General features: G+C 40.3%; 1 protein-coding gene across 1 annotated transcript; it reads right to left on the reverse strand.

Moving 5' to 3' along the window:
* Positions 1-808: 808 nt before the first annotated feature.
* LOC142992675 (immunoglobulin lambda-1 light chain-like) lies at positions 809-21,106 on the reverse strand. The gene is made up of 4 exons (XM_076143185.1): positions 21,030-21,106; positions 20,608-20,937; positions 2,235-2,264; positions 809-1,335 (listed from the first exon to the last, which is right to left on the reverse strand). Exons 1-4 carry the CDS (start codon positions 21,067-21,069, stop codon positions 1,010-1,012), a joined length of 726 nt encoding a protein of 241 aa, XP_075999300.1. The 5' UTR covers positions 21,070-21,106; the 3' UTR covers positions 809-1,009.
* Positions 21,107-23,315: the final 2,209 nt, after the last annotated feature.

Genomic DNA, 23,315 nt, shown 5'->3' on the forward strand with positions numbered 1-23,315 from the left:
TACCACTCTACACCACAAGGGGGCAGCATTTATCCGTTTTACAGTAGTCAAGCTTTAATCCAGTACAGTACAGTGTTATTTACGCAATACACAGATACTGTACATTTTTTACATTTTTCATGATTTGGGTTACATGTGTCTCTATCTCATTGGTCTATTAAAATTTGAATATTATTAGAACATTATGCAATTAAAATATTCTATTTTGTAAGAGAATTCATTGCTGTAATTTAATTTCTTTTACAACTTCCAAGCCAAAAAACAAATCAGAGCAAAATTCAAATCTTCAGTGTTCTTTAATTGTTGAAGGAAGTTGTTCAAGTGATTTAGAGTTTTAGTTTTTTGATGAATACATTTTAAATTTTAAAAGTTGTTATCGAGTCAAAGTTTTCCATTTGTTGCTACTTGCTTGGTTGGAAAGTTTTCAATCCAATGTTTATTTTCTCACATTAAAAATAAAAAAATATAATTTAACCTGATGTGGAAATGATATATACAATCAAACAGGAGGTAGGATGATATTACAGCACAATAAAATGTACAGTATGTGGTAAGACAGTCTGTGTTTGGCTCTGCATACGTGCATGAAACCAAGGATGAAACTGTAACAGTGTGTTTGCAACCAGAGAGCTGAAACTGAACCTGCTCATTTACATGGAACTCTAAATAAAGAAGAGGAGGCCTGCAGGTGCATCCTGACAGAGATGAGAGGGAGTACAGAGGTGACGCTTCACTGACAGAGCATGCAAAGTCATCTGCAGTTTCTTCTGACAGAATCACCATAGTACCAATAAAATCAAAAACAACCTTTTTTCTTTAATAAAATGCTTTTATTGAATTAATCAGAACAAATCAAGCAATGCAAAAGCTAATAAAACACCTTAAACTACCTGTAACAATATTTATTACAGGCACAGAGACATTCAACATATTTCTGGATTCTAAGTCTAAAATGTGTACAGCAAAAGCAATAAAGAAGCAGGTTTTCAGTGGTGATTCTGGCCTCCTGCTAATCATCATTGGGACAGTCTGACTTCTGGATATTTTTCTCTGAAGTCTGGGAGCCCACAGACACCTTACATGTATAAACCCGACCCGCGTTCCAGTCTGACGGCTGGATGGCCAGAGCGCTGCTCATTTGGAAGGTCTGGTCTGGTTGCTGAACAGGAGTGCTGGTAGAGACCCCACGGGTCACTGGACTCCCACCAGACAGCCAGGTAACATCTGCAAAACCTACAGACTGACTGGTGAGGCAGAGCAGAGTGGCTTTGCTGGAGCTGAGCTCAGCCTTGGATGGAGGGAAGACTGTTAGGACAGGAGGAGAGAGGCTGGAGCCTGCAGACACATGGAGGACATTTCATTAAGTCAGTCAATTCACAAAGGACATTTAGAGTTTAAACACACTATATTTGAAATCATCAGCACACAATTCACAAATGCTGTGGATTTACTTTCTAAAACTCATGTTCTATTAACTGTAGTACAAGAAATTCAATCTGTCAAACACTGCAATATTCATTGAATCAAAGTGCCAGTTGAGGTTGAATTGCTGTATTTCTAATCGAAAATATAACAGAACAAACATTGATTTTCATAAATCCTCACTCGATGTCTGGTGGATCATAGCTTTGATTCAGTCGAACTACAGAATGATTTTTAGTTCACAAGAAACTTTCAGCACATTTTCCATTGAAATATCAACAAATGTTCATATTGTCTATTTTAAATTATTTTGCGTTCATTTAATTTTCCCTTGTTTGTAACGTTTTGATACGCTGGTTATCATTACAAAGCTTTACTGGTTGTTGTATATACAAAATAAATAAAGAACTAATGTATTTTGTACATTGTATATATATGCTGTACATATATATATATATATATTCAAGCGGCTTCACATCTCAACAACCAAAGATCTGTCTACAAGCAAACACTACATTCCTTTTTCTTAGTTTTTGCTTTTTAAAATCAATTATTGGTGATAAATATCTCACATCTATTTGAACGTCTCTAAAACTAAATATAAATAATTGTCTATGGTATTTAAATTAATTATACATATTGTAGTGTTGCCTGACTGCGAGCTATAGAACATCACAACATCAAACTTCACAAAATATAATTAAAAATAACAGATAAATATTAACACAAAACTTCAATATGTTATATCAAAGTAATTTTAACTTGACAAAATATTAGCCAGAGTGTTTTATAAGCAGATGAAAGGTACTTACTGGTCACAATCAGCTTGGTGCCTTGTCCGAATACCACAGTGATTCAGTTTGTATACATCGTCGTACAAAAACCTCCCGACTCACGAGAGGAGAGGAACTGAAACATCCAGCTAACAGCAACTTTCACTGTCAATGTTCATCAGTGTGCTTACGTTCCAAAACACAAACTTCAGGTAATTCCATTGAAGTATTTTGATGATGGGAAGGTTTCATACACTCTGGTTGGTTTTGGTTGCTGGTCTGCATTTATATGAAGTGCAGTGAGTCTGTGGCTGAGGTTGTTGTCACAGTGTAAATCACTGTGATACGTACTCTTTAACAGAATCGTCCCATGTTTGACAGTAATAGACTGCTGAGTCTCCCAACACCAAATTGTTGATGATTAAACGATAATCTGATTGTGACTGATGGTTAGATGTGAATTTGGGAGAAGAGAAACCAGAACCATAAGTTGGAGAACTGTAGCTGTGATGAAAGTAGACCACAAACTGAGGAACTCCTCCAGGAATCTGTTTATACCAACGAGCTGCACTGCCAGTAACTGTCCCCGGGTTACAGTCCATGGTGACTGTCTCTCCTGTCCTTTTTGCCACAACAGGAGGCTTCTGTGTCACCAGCGTCACACCGCTCACACCTGGAAACAACAAGAGGACATGAAGTCAAGAGAAACACACGGGCTGATGAGTCCAACATGAGGTCCAAAGTGCAGTAAGTCAGCATCCTTACATGTTAGAGCAGTGATGAGAGTGCAGAGGCTCCTCAGCATGTTGTCAGTGTGGCTGCAAACGTCTCTCACTGTCCAGCTGAGAGATGAGCAGAATGTGAGTGTGAGGAGAGACTGAAGAAGAAGCTTATAAAGGCCGTGGAGAGGAGAAGAGGAGGAGGAGAGGAGGAGGAGGAGTAGGAGTTTTAACACCAAACAGGGTTAGATGAAGAGATTCATTTGTAACTGCCGTGCTGTGACAGGAATCCTCAGCTCAAATCAGGGAGAAAGATGTATTTTTCATAGTTTCTGTTGTTTCTAGAAGCCTAGTGATGAATGTTGCATTTGTTTTCTTATTTTATTTCTATTTTGTTTTGAGTGTTTTTCACTTTCAATCAAGAAAGAAAGAGAAAAGAACATTACAATAGTCCAGACAGGAAGTAACCAATGCATGAGCGAGAGTTTGACCATCTGCTCTGCTGAGGAACGCTCTGATCCTGGACACACTGCAGAGCTGAAAATATGCATCCTTGGAAATATTGTTGATATGGTTGGTGAAGGTCTGATCTTCATCCAATGTTACACGTTGATTTTGTAATGTTATGGAACGTCGGACAGGACAGTTAAGAGAATTTACTGAGAAGTTCTGAAGAGTCTTTCTGCTTCTTTGATCCTGAGATCAGCATTTCAGCTTTATAGACATTTCAGATCAGACAGTTAGACACTTAGATTTAGGTTCACTGTTGGAATTGTGTTAAAACTACTGATTGTATGATCATATGTTGTCAAGAGGAGACAGGATAATGTCTCTAACTCTGTTATTGTTGCACACACTCTGATCAATGAAGTCACGTTTGATAAACAACAATAGATTTGAGGACTGAAGGTTTTTCCCAAACTTGTACAAATCCAGCTTACATGAAAACATGGTTTCAGTATTTCAATGCAAAATCCTGTAATTATTCTATGATATGAAAGAAAACATGAGCATCTGCTCATCAATCAGGTCAGCTAATATGGGTGTGACGTGGGTGTGAAACCATGGATCATCAGTTATTGCAGAGACTTTATTGGTGTGAGAATATATGGGAGTAAAGTTGAGATGAGCTCATGAACACAACCAGCATCAGAAAGCAGAAGTGAGAGTTTTTAGTGAGGAGGTTTTTGTCACAGTGTAAATCACTGTGATACGTACTCACTAACAGAGCTGTCCCATGTTTTACAGTAATAGACTGCTGAGTCTCCCAACACCAAATTGTTGATGATTAAACGATAATCTGTTTGTGACTGATGGTTTGATGTGAATTTGGGAGAAGAGAAACCAGAGCCATAAGTTGGAGAACTGTAGCTGTGATGAAAGTACAGCACAAACTGAGTAACTCCTCCAGGAATCTGTTTATACCAAGAAGCTACTTTGTTAGTAACTGTCCCCATGTTACAGTCCATGGTGACTGTCTCTCCTGTCCTTTTTGCCACAACAGGAGGCTTCTGTGTCACCAGCGTCACACCGCTCACACCTGGAAACAACAAGATGACATGAAGTCAAGAGAAACACACGGGCTGATGAGTCCAACATGAGGTCCAAAGTGCAGTAAGTCAGCATCCTTACATGTTAGAGCAGTGATGAGAGTGCAGAGGCTCCTCAGCATGTTGTCAGTGTGGCTGCAAACGGCTCTCACTGTCCAGCTGAGAGATGAGCAGAGTGTGAGTGTGAGGAGAGACTGAAGAAGAAGCTTATAAAGGCAGAGGAGAGAAGAAGAGGAGGAGGAAGAGGAAGAGGAGGAAGAGGAGGAGTTTCAACACCCAACCAGGTTTCATCAATTCAACCTGTAACACATCACATGCTTGGAGATGAATCACATCATTGAACATTTCTTAACTGTAAAATCATCTTTACTTTGGTACAAAGACATTATTTCAAGTTGAAAATGGAACCCTGGACATTTAGAAGAGCAACACAATGACTAAAGAGCAGATATTTAATCACAGATGATTGTTTTTGGTGTAATGTATGTCATTAGTGTCAAATTGAGTAAAAACATGTTCAGAAAAAAAATTATATTAAAATCTGTTGCAAGTGGGATGTAAAGAAATGTAGAATTCAAAGGATTTTAAGGTTTTCAGTTGTTTCACAGTTTGACATTGTGTTGAACTTCCCATATTTAACCCCTGATGATCCAGTAAGACATTCATTTATCCCAGCACTCTCTCTGATATGCATATTACTGTGAAAAACTCTGTCTACAACCCAAAGACCTACAGAGACGATTAGATGAGTCTGTACACTCACAAATATAAATAATCTGTCAACAGGTTGACAAAGGAAACCAGATGCTCACACATTAATTGTGGGATCTTCTGAACAGGAACACACATGTTTCCCTTAATTGTATTAAGTCAATGGAGGCTCTTTAGGTACGAGATTGTTATTGTTGTACACACAACCACACAACCATATAAAGCTATTGGCGGCGGAAAACAGCGCAAGCATCATTTCCCAAAATCAAATCACCCAAAACCATTTGAAATATTATATTAGGCATTAAGAAATATTCAAAATGGCATAAAAGACAAAATACTATGAAATAGTATGTCTGATCAATGAAGTCAGGTTTGATAAACAACAAAAGATTTGAGGACTGAAGGTTTTTGCTAAACTTGTACCAATCAAGCTCAGCATGAAGTCATGGTTTCAGTATTTAAATGCAAAATCCTGTAATTAATCTACGATATGAAAGAAAACAAGAACATCTGCTCATCAATCAGGTCAGCTAATATGGGTGTGACGTGGGTGTGAAACCATGGATCATCAGTTATTGCAGAGACTTTATTGGGGTGAGAATATATGGGAGTAAAGTTTAACAAAGACTGAAGGAAAATGTTGCAGTCAGTGGAGATTTAGAAATGAGCTCATGAACACAACCAGCATCAGAAAGCAGAAGTGAGAGTTTTTAGTGAGGAGGTTTTTGTCACAGTGTAAATCACTGTGATACATACTCACTAACAGAGTCGTCCCATGTGTTACAGTAATAGACTGCTGAGTCTCCCAACACCAAATTGTTGATGATTAAACGATAATCTGATTTTGACTGATGGTTAGATGTGAATTTGGGAGAAGAGAAACCAGAGCCATAAGTTGGAGAACTGTGGCTGTGATAAAACTTCAGCACAAACTGAGGAACTCCTCCAGGAATCTGTTTATACCAACGAGCTGAATTGCCAGTAACTGTCCCCAGGTTACAGTCCATGGTGACTGTCTCTCCTGTCCTTTGTGTCACAACAGGAGGCTTCTGTGTCACCAGCGTCACACCGCTCACACCTGGAAACAACAAGAGGACATGAAGTCAAGAGAAACACACGGGCTGATGAGTCCAACATGAGGTCCAAAGTGCAGTAAGTCAGCATCCTTACATGTTAGAGCAGTGATGAGAGTGCAGAGGCTCCTCAGCATGTTGGCAGGGTGGCTGCAAACGTCTCTCACTGTCCAGCTGAGAGATGAGCAGAGTGTGAGTGTGAGTGTGAGGAGAGACTGAAGAAGAAGCTTATAAAGGCTGAGGAGAGGAGAAGAGGAGGAGGAGGAGGAGGAGGAGGAGGAGTAGGAGTTTTAACACCAAACAGGGTTACATGAAGAGATTCATTCGTAACTGCCGTGCTGTGACAGGAATCCTCAGCTCAAATCAGGGAGAAAGATGTATTTTTCATAGTTTCTGTTGTTTCTAGAATCCTGGTGATAAATGTTTCATTTGTTTTATTATTATTTCTAGTTGTGTTTGAGTGTTTTTCACTTTCAATCAAGAAAGAAAGAGAAAAGAACATTACAACAGCCCATACAGGAAGTAACCAATGCATGAGCGAGAGTTTGACCATCTGCTCTGCTGAGGAACGCTCTGATCCTGGACACACTGCAGAGCTGAAAATATGCAACCTTGGAAATATTGTTGATATGGTTGCTGAAGGTCTGATCTTCATCCAATGTTACACACTGATTTTTAAATCTTAATGGAACATCGGACAAGAAAGTTGTGAGAATTTACTGAGAAGTTCTGAAGAGTCTCTCTGCTTCTTTGATCCTGAGATCAGCATTTCAGCTTTATAGACATTTCAGATCAGACAGTTAGGCACTTAGATTTAGGTTCACTGTTGGAATTGTGTTGAAACTACTGATTGTATGATCATATGTTGTCAAGAGGAGACAGGATAATGTCTCTATCTTTGTTATTGTTGCACACACTCTGATCAATGAAGTCACGTATGATAAACATCAAAAGATTTGAGGACTGAAGGTTTTAAGTAATTTGTTCCAATCTAGCTCAGCATGAAGTCGTGGTTTCAGTATTCAATGCAAAATCGTGTAATTAATCTACGATTTGAAAGAAAACATGAACATCTGCTCATCAATCAGGTCAGCTAATATGGGTGTGACGTGGGTGTGAAACCATGGATCATCAGTTATTGCAGAGACTTTATTGGGGTGAGAATATATGGGAGTAAAGTTTAACAAAGACAGAAGAGAAATGTTGCAGTCAGTGGAGATTTAGAAATGAGCTCATGAACACAACCAGCATCAGAAAGCAGAAGTGAGAGTTTTTAGTGAGGAGGTTTTTGTCGCAGTGTAAATCACTGTGATACGACCTCACTAACAGAGCTGTCCCATGTTTGACAGTAATAGACTGCTGAGTCTCCCAACACCAAATTGTTGATGATTAAACGATAATCTGTTTGCGACTGATGATTAGATGTGAATTTGGGAGAAGAGAAACCAGAGCCATAAGTTGGAGAACTGGAGCTGTGATGAAAGTAGAGCACAAACTGAGGAACTCCTCCAGGAATCTGTTTATACCAAGAAGCTACAGCGTTAGTAACTGTCCCCAGGTTACAGTCCATGGTGACTGTCTCTCCTGTCCTTTTTGTCACAGCAGGAGGCTTCTGTGTCACCAGCGTCACACTGCTCACACCTGGAAACAACAAGAGGACATGAAGTCAAGAGAAAGACACGGGCTGCTGAGTCCAACATGAGGTCCAAAGTGCAGTAAGTCAGCATCCTTACATGTTAGAGCAGTGATGAGAGTGCAGAGGCTCCTCAGCATGTTGTCAGTGTGGCTGCAAACGTCTCTCACTGTCCAGCTGAGAGATGAGCAGAGTGTGAGTGTGAGGAGAGACTGAAGAAGAAGCTTATAAAGGCTGAGGAGAGAAGAAGAGGAGGAGGAAAGAGGAGGAGGAGGAAGAGGTGGAGTTTCAACACCCAACCAGGTTTCATCAATTACATCCATAACACATCATGTTTATTCCCCCCCCCCGGGCCCCTTTTAACCCCCTTTAGCCCCTCCTCCCCCTGTTAACAGCTGGAAGGAAGGACTCCAGGTTGGAGAGCCATGAATTATCATCAGTGTGTATGTAGTCATACAGCTGAGTGTCGGCATAGAAGGGGAAAACTGCCAAAACTACCATTAAGATGTAGGTTCACTGTTGGAATTGAGTTGAAACTACTGATTGAATGATCATCTGTTGTCAAGAGCAGAAAGGATAATGTCTCCAACTTTGTTTTTGTTGCACACACTCTGATCAATGAAGTCACGTTTGATAAAGAACAATAGATTTGAGGACTGAAGGTTTTTTCATAAACTTTTACCAATCCAGCTCAGCATGAAAACCTGGTTTCAGTATTTTAATGCAAAATCCTGTAATTAATCTACGATTTGAAAGAAAACATGAACATCTGCTCATCAATCAGGTCAGCTAATATGGGTGTGATGTGGGTGTGAAACCATGGATCATCAGTTATTGCAGACTTTATTGGGGTGAGAATATATGGGAGTAAAGTTTAACAAAGACAGAAGAGAAATGTTACAGTCAGTGGAGATTTAGAAATGAGCTCATGAACACAACCAGCATCAGAAAGCAGAAGTGAGAGTTTTTAGTGAGGAGGTTTTTGTCACAGTGTAAATCACTGTGATACGAGCTCACGAACAGAGCTGTCCCATGTGTTACAGTAATAGACTGCTGAGTCTCCCAACACCAAATTGTTGATGATTAAACTATAATCTGATTGTGACTGATGATTAGATGTGAATTTGGGAGAAGAGAAACCAGAGCCATAAGTTGGAGAACTGTGGCTGTGATGAAAGTAGAGCACAAACTGAGGAACTTCTCCAGGAATCTGTTTATACCAACAAGCTGACTTGTCAGTAACTGTCCCCAGGTTACAGTCCATGGTGACTGTCTCTCCTGTCCTTTTTGCCACAGCAGGAGGCTTCTGTGTCACCAGCGTCACACCGCTCACACCTGGAAACAACAAGAGGACATGAAGTCAAGAGAAACACATGGGCTGATGAGTCCAACATGAGGTCCAAAGTGCAGTAAGTCAGCATCCTTACATGTTAGAGCAGTGATGAGAGTGCAGAGGCTCCTCAGCATGTTGTCAGTGTGGCTGCAAACGTCTCTCACTGTCCAGCTGAGAGATGAGCAGAGTGTGAGTGTGAGGAGAGACTGAAGAAGAAGCTTATAAAGGCTGAGGAGAAGAGGAGGAGAAAGAAGAGGTGGAGTTTCAACACCATATAGGGTTTCCATTAAGAGATTTATTCATAACTGCCGTGCTGTGACAGGAATCCTCAGCTCAAATCATGAAAAAAAGATCTATATTTCATAGTTTCTGTTGTGTCTAGAATCCTGGTGATGAATGTTGCCTTTGTATTATTTTGATTACTAGTTGTGTTTGAGTGTTTTTCACTTTGAATCATGAAAGAAAGAAAAAAAAACATTACAATAGTCAAGACTGGAAGTAATCAATGCATGAGCGAGAGTTTGACCATCTGCTCTGCTGAGGAACGCTCTGATCCTGGACACACTGCAGGGCTGAAAATATGCATCCTTGGAAATATTGTTGATATGGTTGCTGAAGGTCTGATCTTCATCCAATGTTAAATGTTGATTTTGTATTATTATGGAACTTCGGACAGGACAGTTAAGAAAATTTCCTGAGAAGTTCTGAAGAGTCTCTCTGCTTCTTTGATCCTGAGATCAGCATTTCAGCTTTATAGACATTTCAGATCAGACAGTTAGGCACTTAGATTTAGGTTCACTGTTGGAATTGTGTTAAAACTACTGATTGTATGATCATATGTTGTCAAGAGGAGACAGGATAATGTCTCTATCTTTGTTATTGTTGCACACACTCTGATCAATGAAGTCACGTATGATAAACATCAAAAGATTTGAGGACTGAAGGTTTTAAGTAATTTGTTCCAATCTAGCTCAGCATGAAGTCGTGGTTTCAGTATTCAATGCAAAATCCCGTAATTAATCTACGATTTGAAAGAAAACATGAACATCTGCTCATCAATCAGGTCAGCTAATATGGGTGTGATGTGGGTGTGAAACCATGGATCATCAGTTATTGCAGAGACTTTATTGGGGTGAGAATATATGGGAGTAAAGTTTAACAAAGACAGAAGAGAAATGTTACAGTCAGTGGAGATTTAGAAATGAGCTCATGAACACAACCAGCATCAGAAAGCAGAAGTGAGAGTTTTTAGTGAGGAGGTTTTTGTCACAGTGTAAATCACTGTGATACGTACTCACTAACAGAGGTGTCCCATGTTTTACAGAAATAGACTGCTGAGTCTCCCAACACCAAATTGTTGATGATTAAACGATAATCTGATTGCGACTGATGATTCGATGTGAATTTGGGAGAAGAGAAACCAGAGCCATAAGTTGGAGAACTGGAGCTGTGATGAAAGTAGAGCACAAACTGAGGAACTCCTCCAGGAATCTGTTTATACCAACGAGCTGACTCGTCAGTAACTCTCCCCAGGTTACAGTCCATGGTGACTGTCTCTCCTGTCCTTTTTGTCACAACAGGAGGCTTCTGTGTCACCAGCGTCACACCGCTCACACCTGGAAACAACAAGAGGACATGAAGTCAAGAGAAACACACGGGCTGATGAGTCCAACACGAGGTCCAAAGTGCAGTAAGTCAGCATCCTTACATGTTAGAGCAGTGATGAGAGTGCAGAGGCTCCTCAGAATGTTGTCAGTGTGGCTGCAAACGTCTCTCACTGTCCAGCTGAGAGATGAGCAGAGTGTGAGTGTGAGTGTGAGGAGAGACTGGAGAAGAAGCTTATAAAGGCCGAGGAGAGGAGAAGACGGGGAGGGAGAGGAGTGGGAGGAAGAGGAGGAGTTTCAATACCCAACTGGGTTTAATCAATTCAATCCATAACACATCACATGCTTGGAGATGAATCACATCATTGAACATTTCTTAACTGTAAAATCATCTTTACTTTGGTACCAAGACATTTTCACAAGTAAGAAAATGGAACCCTGGACATTTAGAAGAACAACACAATGACTAAAGAACAAATATTTAATCACAGATGTTGGTTTTTGGTTTAATTTATGTCATTGGTGTCATATTGAATAAAAACATGATCTGAATAAAATTGTTATTAAAAACTGTTGCAAGTGGGATGTAAAGAAATGTAGAATTCAAAGAATGTTCAGGTTTTCAGTTGTTTCACCGTAGGACATTGTGTTGAACTTCCCATATTGACCCCTGATGATTCAGTAAGACATTCATTTATCCCAGCACTCTCTCTGATATGCATATTACTGTGAAAAACTCTGTCCACAACCCAAAGACCTATAGAGACAATTAGATGAGTCTGTACACTCACAAATATAAATAATCAGTCAACAGGTTGACAAAGGAAACCAGATGCTCACACACTAATACTGGGATGGTACTGAGGAGAGGAGAAGAGGAGGAGGAGGAGGAAGAGGTGGAGGAAGAGGAGGAGTTTTAATGCCAAACAGGGTTTCATGAAGAGATTAATTCCTCACTGCCGTGCTGTGACAGGAATCCTCAGCTCAAATCATGATGAAAGATCTATATTTCAAAGTTACTGTTGTTTCTAGAAAACCTGGTAAGGTAATGATTGTTGCATTTATATTATTTTGATTTCCATTTGTGTTTGAGTGTTTTTCACTTTCAATTATGAAAGAAAGAGAAAAGAACATAACAATAGTCCAGACAGGAAGTAACCAATGCATGAGCGAGAGTTTGACCATCTGCTCTGCTGAGGAACGCTCTGATCCTGGACACACTGCAGAGCTGAAAATATGCAACCTTGGAAATATTGTTGATATGGTTGCTGAAGGTCTGATCTTCATCCAATGTTACACATGGATTTTTTAATCTTAATGGAACATCGGACAAGAAAGCTGTGAGAATTTACAGAGTAGTTCAGAAGTGTCTCTCTGCTTCTTTGATCCTGAGATCAGCATTTCAGCTTTATAGACATTTCAGATCAGACAGTTAGACACTTAGATTTAGGTTCACTGTTGAAATTGTGTTGAAACTTCTGATTGTATGATCATATGTTGCAAGGAGGAGACAGGATAATGTCTCTAACTTTGTTATTTTAGCACAAAATCTGATCAATGATGTCAGGTTTGATAAACAACAAAAGATTTGAGGACTGAAGGTTTTAACAAAACTTGTAACAATCCATTTTAGCATTAAAACATGGTTTCAGTATTTCAATGCAAAATCCTGTAATTAATCTATGGCATGAAAGAAAACAAGAACATCTGCTCATCAATCAGGTCAGCTAATATGGGTGTGACGTGGGTGTGAAACCATGGATCATCAGTTATTGCAGACTTTATTGGGGTGAGAATATATGGGAGTAAAGTTTAACAAAGACAGAAGAGAAATGTTGCAGTCAGTGGAGATTTAGAAATGAGCTCATGAACACAACCAGCATCAGAAAGCAGAAGTGAGAGTTTTTAGTGAGGAGGTTTTTGTCACAGTGTAAATCACTGTGATACGTGCTCTTCAACAGAGCCGTCCCATGTGTGACAGTAATAGACTGCTGAGTCTCCCAACACCAAATTGTTGATGATTAAACGATAATCTGATTGCGACTGATGGTTAGATGTGAATTTGGGAGAAGAGAAACCAGAGCCATAAGTTGGAGAACTGTCACTGTGATGAAACCTCAACACAAACTGAGGAACTCCTCCAGGAATCTGTTTATATCAGCAAGCTGAATTGCCAGTAACTGTCCCCAGGTTACAGTCCATGGTGACTGTCTCTCCTGTCCTTTGTGTCACAACAGGAGGCTTCTGTGTCACCAGCGTCACACCGCTCACACCTGGAAACAACAAGAGGACATGAAGTCAAGAGAAAGACACGGGCTGCTGAGTCCAACATGAGGTCGAAAGTGCAGTAAGTCAGCATCCTTACATGTTAGAGCAGTGATGAGAGTGCAGAGGCTCCTCAGCATGTTGTCAGTGTGGCTGCAAACGTCTCTCACTGTCCAGCTGAGAGATGAGCAGAGTGTGAGTGTGAGGAGAGACTGAAGAAGAAGCTTATAAAGGCAGAGGAGAGAAGAAGAGGAGGAGGAAAGAGGAGGAGGAGGAAGAGGTGGAGTTTCAACACCCAACCAGGTTTCATCAATTACATCCATAACACATCATGTTTATTCCCCCCCCCCCCGGGCCCCTTTTAACCCCCTTTAGCCCCTCCTCCCCCTGTTAACAGCTGGAAGGAAGGACTCCAGGTTGGAGAGCCATGAATTATCATCAGTGTTTATGTAGTCATACAGCTGAGTGTCGGCATAGAAGGGGAAAACTGCCAAAACTACCATTAAGATGTAGGTTCACTGTTGGAATTGAGTTGAAACTACTGATTGAATGATCATCTGTTGTCAAGAGCAGAAAGGAAAATGTCTCCAACTTTGTTATTGTTGCACACACTCTGATCAATGAAGTCACGTTTGATAAACAGCAAAAGATTTGAGGACTGAAGGTTTTTTCATAAACTTTTACCAATCCAGCTCAGCATGAAAACCTGGTTTCAGTATTTTAATGCAAAATCCTGTAATTAATCTACGATTTGAAAGAAAACATGAACATCTGCTCATCAATCAGGTCAGCTAATATGGGTGTGATGTGGGTGTGAAACCATGGATCATCAGTTATTGCAGAGACTTTATTGGGGTGAGAATATATGGGAGTAAAGTTTAACAAAGACAGAAGAGAAATGTTGCAGTCAGTCGAAATTTAGAAATGAGCTCATGAACACAACCAGCATCAGAAAGCAAAAGTGAGAGTTTTTAGTGAGGAGGTTTTTGTCACAGTGTAAATCACTGTGATACGTACACACCAACAGAGCCGTCATATGTGTGACAGTAATAGACTGCTGAGTCTCCCAACACCAAATTGTTGATGATTAAACGATAATCTGATTGTGACTGATGATTAGATGTGAATTTGGAAGAAGAGAAACCAGAGCCATAAGTTGGAGAACTGTCACCGTGATAAAAGTGCAGCACAAACTGAGGAACTCCTCCAGGAATCTGTTTAAACCAAGAAGCTGACTTGTCAGTAACTGTCCCCAGGTTACAGTCCATGGTGACTGTCTCTCCTGTCCTTTTTGCCTCAACAGGAGGCTTCTGTGTCACCAGCGTCACACCGCTCACACCTGGAAACAACAAGATGACATGAAGTCAAGAGAAACACACGGGCTGATGAGTCCAACATGAGGTCCAAAGTGCAGTAAGTCAGCATCCTTACATGTTAGAGCAGTGATGAGAGTGCAGAGGCTCCTCAGCATGTTGTCAGTGTGGCTGCAAACGTCTCTCACTGTCCAGCTGAGAGATGAGCAGAGTGTGAGTGTGAGGAGAGACTGAAGAAGAAGTTTATAAAGGCTGAGCAGAGGAAAAGAGGAGGAGGAAGAGCAGGAGGAGGAAGAGGAGGAGTTTTAACGCAAAACAGGGTTTTCATAAAGAGATTCATTCTTAATTGCCGTGCTGTGACAGGAAACTTCAGCTCAAATCATCAAGAAAGATCTATATTTCTTAGTTTCTGTTGTTTCTAGAAGCCTAGTGATGAATGTTGCATTTGTTTTCTTATTTTATTTCTATTTTGTTTTGAGTGTATTTCACTTTCAATTAAGAAAGAAAGAGAAAAGAACATTACAATAGTCCAGACAGGAAGTAACCAAAGCATGAGCTAGAGTTTGACCATCTGCTCTGCTGAGGAACGCTCTGATCCTGGACACACTGCAGAGCTGAAAATATGCAACCTTGGAAATATTGTTGATATGGTTGCTGAAGGTCTGATCTTCATCCAATGTTACACGTTGATTTTTGAATCTTAATGGAATGTCGGACAGGACAGTTAGGAGAATTTACAGAGTAGTTCTGAAGTTCTCTCTGCTTCTCTGATTCTGAGATCAGCATTTCAGCTTTATAGACATTTCAGAGCAGACAGTTAGACACTTAGATTTAGGTTCACTGTTGGAATTGTGTTGAAACTACTGATTGTATGATCATATGTTGTCAAGAGGAGACAGGATAATCTCTCTAACTTTGTTATTGTTGCACACACTCTGATCAATGAAGTCACGTTTAATAAACAACAAAAGATTTTAGGACTGAAGGTTTTTAACTAAACTTGTACAAATCCAGCTCAGCATGAAAACCTGGTTTCAGTATTTTAATGCAAAATCCTGTAATTAATCTATAGCATGAAAGAAAACAAGAACATCTGCTCATCAATCAGGTCAGCTAATATGGGTGTGATGTGGGTGTGAAACCATGGATCATCAGTTATTGCAGACTTTATTGGGGTGAGAATATATGGGAGTAAAGTTTAACAAAGACAGAGGGAAAATGTTGCAGTCAGTGGAGATTTAGAAATGAGCTCATGAACACAACCAGCATCAGAAAGCAGAAGTGAGAGTTTTTAGTGAGGAGGTTTTTGTCACAGTGTAAATCACTGTGATACGACCTCACTAACAGAGTCGTCCCATGTGTTACAGTAATAGACTGCTGAGTCTCCCAACACCAAATTGTTGATGATTAAACGATAATCTGATTGCGACTGATGGTTAGATGTGAATTTGGGAGAAGAGAAACCAGAACCATAAGTTGGAGAACTGTAGCTGTAATACAACTTCAGCACAAACTGAGGAACTCCTCCAGGAATCTGTTTATACCAATGAGCTCCACTGTTAGTAACTGTCACCAGGTTACAGTCCATGGTGACTGTCTCTCCTGTCCTTTGTGCCACAACAGGAGGCTTCTGTGTCACCAGCGTCACACCGCTCACACCTGGAAACAACAAGAGGACATGAAGTCAAGAGAAACACACGGGCTGATGAGTCCAACATGAGGTCCAAAGTGCAGTAAGTCAGCATCCTTACATGTTAGAGCAGTGATGAGAGTGCAGAGGCTCCTCAGCATGTTGTCAGTGTGGCTGCAAACGTCTCTCACTGTCCAGCTGAGAGATGAGCAGAGTGTGAGAGTGAGGAGGGACTGAAGAAGAAGCTTATAAAGGCTGAGAAGAGGAGAGGAGGAGGAGGAAAGGGAAGGGGAGGAGTTTCAACACCAGACAGGGTTTTCATAAATTTAACCTGTAACACATCAATGAACATTTCTGAACTGTAAAATCATCTTTACTTTGGTACAAAGAAATTTTTTCAAGTCAACAATGGAACCCTAGACAAATTGGAAGAACAACACAATGACTAAAGAGAAAATATTTAATCACAGATGTTGGTTTTTGGTGTAATTTATGTCATTGGTGTCATATTGAATAAAAACATGTTCAGAAAAAAAATAATATTAAAAACTGTTGCAGGTGTGATGTTAAGAAATGTAGAATTCAAAAGATGTTCAGGTTTTCAGTTGTTTCACTGTTGGACATTGTTTTGAACTTCCCATATTTAACACCTGATGATTCATTAAGACATTCATTTATCCCAGCGCTCTCTCTGATATGCATATTACTGTGAAAAACTCTGTCCACAATCCAAAGACCTATAGAGACGATTAGATGAGTCTGTACACTCACAAATATTTAATAATCAGTCGACAGCTTGACATAGGAAACCAGATGCTCACACACTGATACTGGGATCTTCTGAACAGGAACATAAAAGTTTCCCTTCACTGTGTTCAGTCTATGGAGTCTCTTTAGGTACAACATTGTTATTGTTGCACACACTCTGATCAATGAAGTCACGTTTGATAAACAACAATAGATTTGAGGACTGAAGGTTTTTTCATAAACTTGTACAAATCCAGCTTACATGAAATCCTGGTTTCAGTATTTCAATGCAAAATCCTGTAATTATTCTATGATATGAAAGAAAACATGAGCATCTGCTCATCAATCAGGTCAGCTAATATGGGTGTGACGTGGGTGTGAAACCATGGATCATCAGTTATTGCAGACTTTATTGGGGTGAGAATATATGGGAGTAAAGTTTAACAAAGACAGAAGAGAAATGTTGCAGTCAGTGGAGATTTAGAAATGAGCTCATGAACACAACCAGCATCAGAAAGCAGAATTGAGAGTTTTTGGTGAGGAGGTTTTTGTCACAGTGTAAATCACTGTGATACGTCCTCTTTAACAGAGTCGTCCCATGTTTGACAGTAATAGACTGCTGAGTCTCCCAACACCAAATTGTTGATGATTAAACGATAATCTGTTTGCGACTGATGGTTAGATGTGAATTTGGGAGAGGAGAAACCAGAGCCATAAATTGGAGAACTGTCACCGTGATAAAAGTGCAGCACAAACTGAGGAACTCGTCCAGGAATCTGTTTATACCAACGAGCTGACTCGTCAGTAACTGTCCCCAGGTTACAGTCCATGGTGACTGTCTCTCCTGTCCTTTTTGCCTCAGCAGGAGGCTTCTGTGTCACCAGCGTCACACCGCTCACACCTGGAAACAACAAGAGGACATGAAGTCAAGAGAAACACACGGGCTGATGAGTCCAACATGAGGTCCAAAGTGCAGTAAGTCAGCATCCTTACATGTTAGAGCAGTGATGAGAGTGCAGAGGCTCCTCAGCATGTTGTCAGTGTGGCTGCAAACGTCTCTCACTGTCCAGCTGAAAAATGAGCAGAATGTGAGTGTGAGGAGAGACTGAAGAAGAAGCTTATAAAGGCCGTGGAGAGGAGAAGAGGAGGAGGAGGAGGAGGAGGAGGAGGAGTAGGAGTTTTAACACCAAACAGGGTTAGATGAAGAGATTCATTCGTAACTGCCGTGCTGTGACAGGAATCCTCAGCTCAAATCAGGGAGAAAGATGTATTTTTCATAGTTTCTGTTGTTTCTAGAATCCTGGTGATAAATGTTTCATTTGTTTTATTATTATTTCTAGTTGTGTTTGAGTGTTTTTCACTTTCAATCAAGAAAGAAAGAGAAAAAAACATTACAACAGTCCATACAGGAAGTAACCAATGCATGAGCGAGAGTTTGACCATCTGCTCTGCTGAGGAACGCTCTGATCCTGGACACACTGCAGGGCTGAAAATATGCAACCCTGAAATATTGTTGATATGTTTGCTGAAGGTCTGATCTTCATCCAATGTTACACGTTGGTTTTTGAATCTTAATGGAACGTCGGACAGGACAGTTAGGAGAATTAACTGTGAAGTTCTGAAGAGTCTCTCTGTTTCTTTGATTCTGAGATCAGCATTTCAGCTATATAGACATTTCAGAGCAGACAGTTAGACACTTAGATTTAGGTTCACTGTTGGAATTGTGTTGAAACTACTGATTATATGATCATATGTTGTCAAGAGGAGACAGGATAATGTCTCTAACTTTGTTGTTGTTGCACACACTCTGATCAATGAAGTCACGTTTGATAAAGAACAATAGATTTGAGGACTGAAGGTTTTTTCATAAACTTTTACCAATCCAGCTCAGCATGAAAACATAGTTTCAGTATTTTAATGCAAAATCCTGTAATTAATCTATGATATGAAAGAAAACATGAGCATCTGCTCATCAATCAGGTCAGCTAATATGGGTGTGACGTGGGTGTGAAGCCATGGATCATCAGTTATTGCAGAGACTTTATTGGGGTGAGAATATATGGGAGTAAAGTTTAACAAAGACAGAAGAGAAATGTTGCAGTTAGTGGAGATTTAGAAATGAGCTCATGAACACAACCAGCATCAGAAAGCAGAAGTGAGAGTTTTTAGTGATGAGGTTTTTGTCACAGTGTAAATCACTGTGATACGTGCTCATTAACAGAGTCGTCCCATGTGTTACAGTAATAGACTGCTGAGTCTCCCAACACCAAATTGTTGATGATTAAACGATAATCTGATTGTGACTGATGATTAGATGTGAATTTGGGAGAAGAGAAACCAGAGCCATAAGTTGGAGAACTGTGGCTGTGATGAAACTTCAGCACAAACTGAGGAACTCCTCCAGGAATCTGTTTATACCAACGAGCTGACTTTTTAGTAACTGTCCCCAGGTTACAGTCCATGGTGACTGTCTCTCCTGTTCTTTTTGCCTCAACAGGAGGCTTCTGTGTCACCAGCGTCACACCGCTCACACCTGGAAACAACAAGAGGACATGAAGTCAAGAGAAACACACGGGCTGATGAGTCCAACATGAGGTCCAAAGTGCAGTAAGTCAGCATCCTTACATGTTAGAGCAGTGATGAGAGTGCAGAGGCTCCTCAGCATGTTGTCAGTGTGGCTGCAAACGTCTCTCACTGTCCAGCTGAGAGATGAGCAGAGTGTGAGTGTGAGGAGAGACTGAAGAAGAAGCTTATAAAGGCTGAGGAGAGGAGAAGAGGAGGAGGAAGAGGAAGAGGAGGAAGAGGAGGAGTTTCAACACCCAACCAGGTTTCATCAATTCAACATGTTACACATCACATGCTTGGAGATGAATCACATCATTGAACATTTCTTAACTGTAAAATCATCTTAACTTTGGTACAAAGACATTTTTTCAAGTTGAAAATTGAACCCTGGACATTTAGAAGAGCAACACAACGACTAAAGAGCAAATATCTAATCACAGATGATTGTTTTTGGTGTAATGTATGTCATTAGTGTCATATTGAAAAAAAATTATATTAAAATCTGTTGCAAGTGGGATGTAAAGATATGTAGCATTCAAAGGATGTTTAGGTTTTCAGTTGTTTCACAGTTTGACATTGTGTTGAAATTCCCATATTTAACCCCTGATGATCCAGTAAGACATTCATTTATCCCAGCACTCTCTCTGATATGCATATTACTGTGAAAAACTCTGTCCACAACCCAAAGACCTATAGAGACGATTAGATTAGTCTGTACACTCACAAATAAAAATAATCTGTCAACAGGTTGACAAAGGAAACCAGTTGCTCACACATTAATTGTGGGATCTACTGAACAGGAACACACGTTTCCCTTAATTGTATTCAGTCTATGGAGGCTCTTTGGGTAAGAGATTGTTATGTGCACACAATCTGATCAATGAAGTCACGTTTGATAAACAACAAAAGATTTGAGGACTGAAGGTTTTTGCTAAACTTGAACCAATCAAGCTCAGCATGAAGTCATGGTTTCAGTATTTCAATGCAAAATCCTTTAATTAATCTACGATATGAAAGTAAACAAGAACATCTGCTCATCAATCAGGTCAGCTAATATGGGTGTGACGTGGGTGTGAAACCATGGGTCATCAGTTATTGCAGACTTTATTGGGGTGAGAATATATTGGAGTAAAGTTTAACAAAGACAGAAGGAAAATGTTGCAGTCAGTGGAGATTTAGAAATGAGCTCATGAACACAACCAGCATCAGAAAGCAGAAGTGAGAGTTTTTAGTGAGGAGGTTTTTGTCACAGTGTAAATCACTGTGATACGTACTCTTTAACAGAGCTGTCCCATGTTTGACAGTAATAGACTGCTGAGTCTCCCAACACCAAATTGTTGATGATTAAACGATAATCTGATTGCGACTGATGATTAGATGTGAATTTGGGAGAAGAGAAACCAGAGCCATAAGTTGGAGCACTGTGGCTGTGATACAACTTCAGCACAAACTGAGGAACTCCTCCAGGAATCTGTTTATACCAACGAGCTCCAATTTTAGTAACTGTCCCCAGGTTACAGTCCATGGTGACTGTCTCTCCTGTCCTTTTCGTCACAGCAGGAGGCTTCTGTGTCACCAGCGTCACACCGCTCACACCTGGAAACAACAAGAGGACATGAAGTCAAGAGAAACACACGGGCTGATGAGTCCAACATGAGGTCCAAAGTGCAGTAAGTCAGCATCCTTACATGTTAGAGCAGTGATGAGAGTGCAGAGGCTCCTCAGCATGTTGTCAGTGTGGCTGCAAACGTCTCTCACTGTCCAGCTGAGAGATGAGCAGAGTGTGAGAGTGAGGAGAGACTGAAGAAGAAGCTTATAAAGGCTGAGGAGAGGAAATGAGGGGGAGGTAGAGGAGGAGTTTCAATTCCCAACTGGGTTTAATCAATTCAATCCATAACACATCACATGCTTGGAGATTAATCACATTTCTTAACTGTAAAATCATCTTTACTTTGGTACAAAGACATTTTCTGAAGTAAGAAAGTGGAACCCTGGACATTTAGAAGAGCAACACAATGACTAAAGAGCAGATAATTAATCACATATGTTGGTTTTGGGTGTAATTTATGTCATTACATAACATTACGATCATTTAGCAGACGCTTTTATCCGAAGCGACTTACATTACATTACCACCCATTACAGAGGGGGGCGCAGGTGGGGGTTTGGTGCCTTGCTCAGGGGCACCTCGGCAGGGACTCCAAACCAGCGACCCTCTGGATCCCAAAAGGAAGCCCTACCGACTGAGCTACTGCCTACGTGTCATTGGTGTCATATTGAATAAAAAAATGTTCAGAATAAAATTGTTATTAAAATCTGCTGCAAGTGGGATGTAAAGAAATGAAGAATTCAAAGGATGTTCAGGTTTTCAGTTGTTTCACTGCTGGACATTGTTTTGAAATTACCATATTTAACCCCTAATGATCCAGTAAGACATTCATTTATCCCAGCACTCTCTCTGATATGCATATTACTGTGAAAAACTCTGTCCACGACCCAAAGACCTATAGAGACGATTAGATGAGTCTGTACACTCACAAATATAAATAATCAGTCAACAGGTTGACAAAGGAAACCAGATGCTCACACACTGATACTGGGATCTACTGAACAGGAACACACAGGTTTCCCTTCACTGTGTTCAGTCTATGGAGGCTCTTTAGGTACAAGATTGTTATTGTTGCACACATTCTGATAAATGAAGTCACATTTGATAAACAACAAAAGATTTGAGGACTGAAGGTTTTAACTAAACTTGTATCAATCAGCTCAGCATGAAGTAGTGGTTTCAGGATTTCAATTTGATATCCTGTAATTAATCTACGATATGAAAGAAAACAAGAACATCTGCTCATCAATCAGGTCAGCTAATATGGGTGTGACGTGGGTGTGAAACCATGGATCATCAGTTATTGCAGACTTTATTGGGGTGAGAATATATTGGAGTAAAGTTTAACAAAGACAGAAGGAAAATGTTGCAGTCAGTTAAGATTTAGAAATGAGCTCATGAACACAACCAGCATCAAGAAGCAGAAGTGAGAGTTTTTAGTGAGGAGGTTTTTGTCACAGTGTAAATCACTGTGATACGACCTCACTAACAGAGTCGTCCCATGTTTGACAGTAATAGACTGCTGAGTCTTCCAACTCCAAATTGTTGATGATTAAACGATAATCTGTTTGCGACTGATGGTTAGATGTGAATTTGGGAGAAGAGAAACCAGAGCCATAAGTTGGAGAACTGGAGCTGTGATACAACTTCAGCACAAACTGAGGAACTCCTCCAGGAATCTGTTTATACCAACGAGCTCCAATTTTAGTAACTGTCCCCAGGTTACAGTCCATGGTGACTGTCTCTCCTGTCCTTTTTGCCACAACAGGAGGCTTCTGTGTCACCAGCGTCACACTGCTCACACCTGGAAACAACAAGAGGACATGAAGTCAAGAGAAACACACGGGCTGATGAGTCCAACATGAGGTCCAAAGTGCAGTAAGTCAGCATCCTTACATGTTAGAGCAGTGATGAGAGTGCAGAGGCTCCTCAGCATGTTGTCAGTGTGGCTGCAAACGTCTCTCACTGTCAAGCTGAGAGATGAGCAGAGTGTGAGTGTGAGGAGAGACTGAAGAAGAAGCTTATAAAGGCTGAGGAGAGGAGAGGAGGAGGAAGAAGAGGAGGAGTCTTGACGCCAAACAGGGTTTTCATGAAGAGATTCATTCATAACTGCCGTGCTGTGACTGGAATCCTCAGCTTAAATCTTTAAGTAAGATCAATATTTCATAGTTTCTGTTGTTTCTAGAAGCCTGGTGATGAATGTTGCATTTGTATTATTTTGATTACTAGTTGTGTTTGAGTGTTTTTCACTTTTAATTAAGAAAGGAAAGAACATTACAATAGTCCAGACAGGAAGTAACCAATGCATGAGCGAGAGTTTGACCATCTGCTCTGCTGAGGAACGCTCTGATCCTGGACACACTGC

This window comes from Genypterus blacodes, unplaced genomic scaffold, assembly GCF_046128005.1.
Source record: "Genypterus blacodes isolate CSIRO-AG114 ecotype Tasmania unplaced genomic scaffold, CSIRO-AGI_Gbla_v1 ptg000022l_1, whole genome shotgun sequence".
Taxonomy (NCBI): Eukaryota; Metazoa; Chordata; class Actinopteri; order Ophidiiformes; family Ophidiidae; genus Genypterus; species Genypterus blacodes.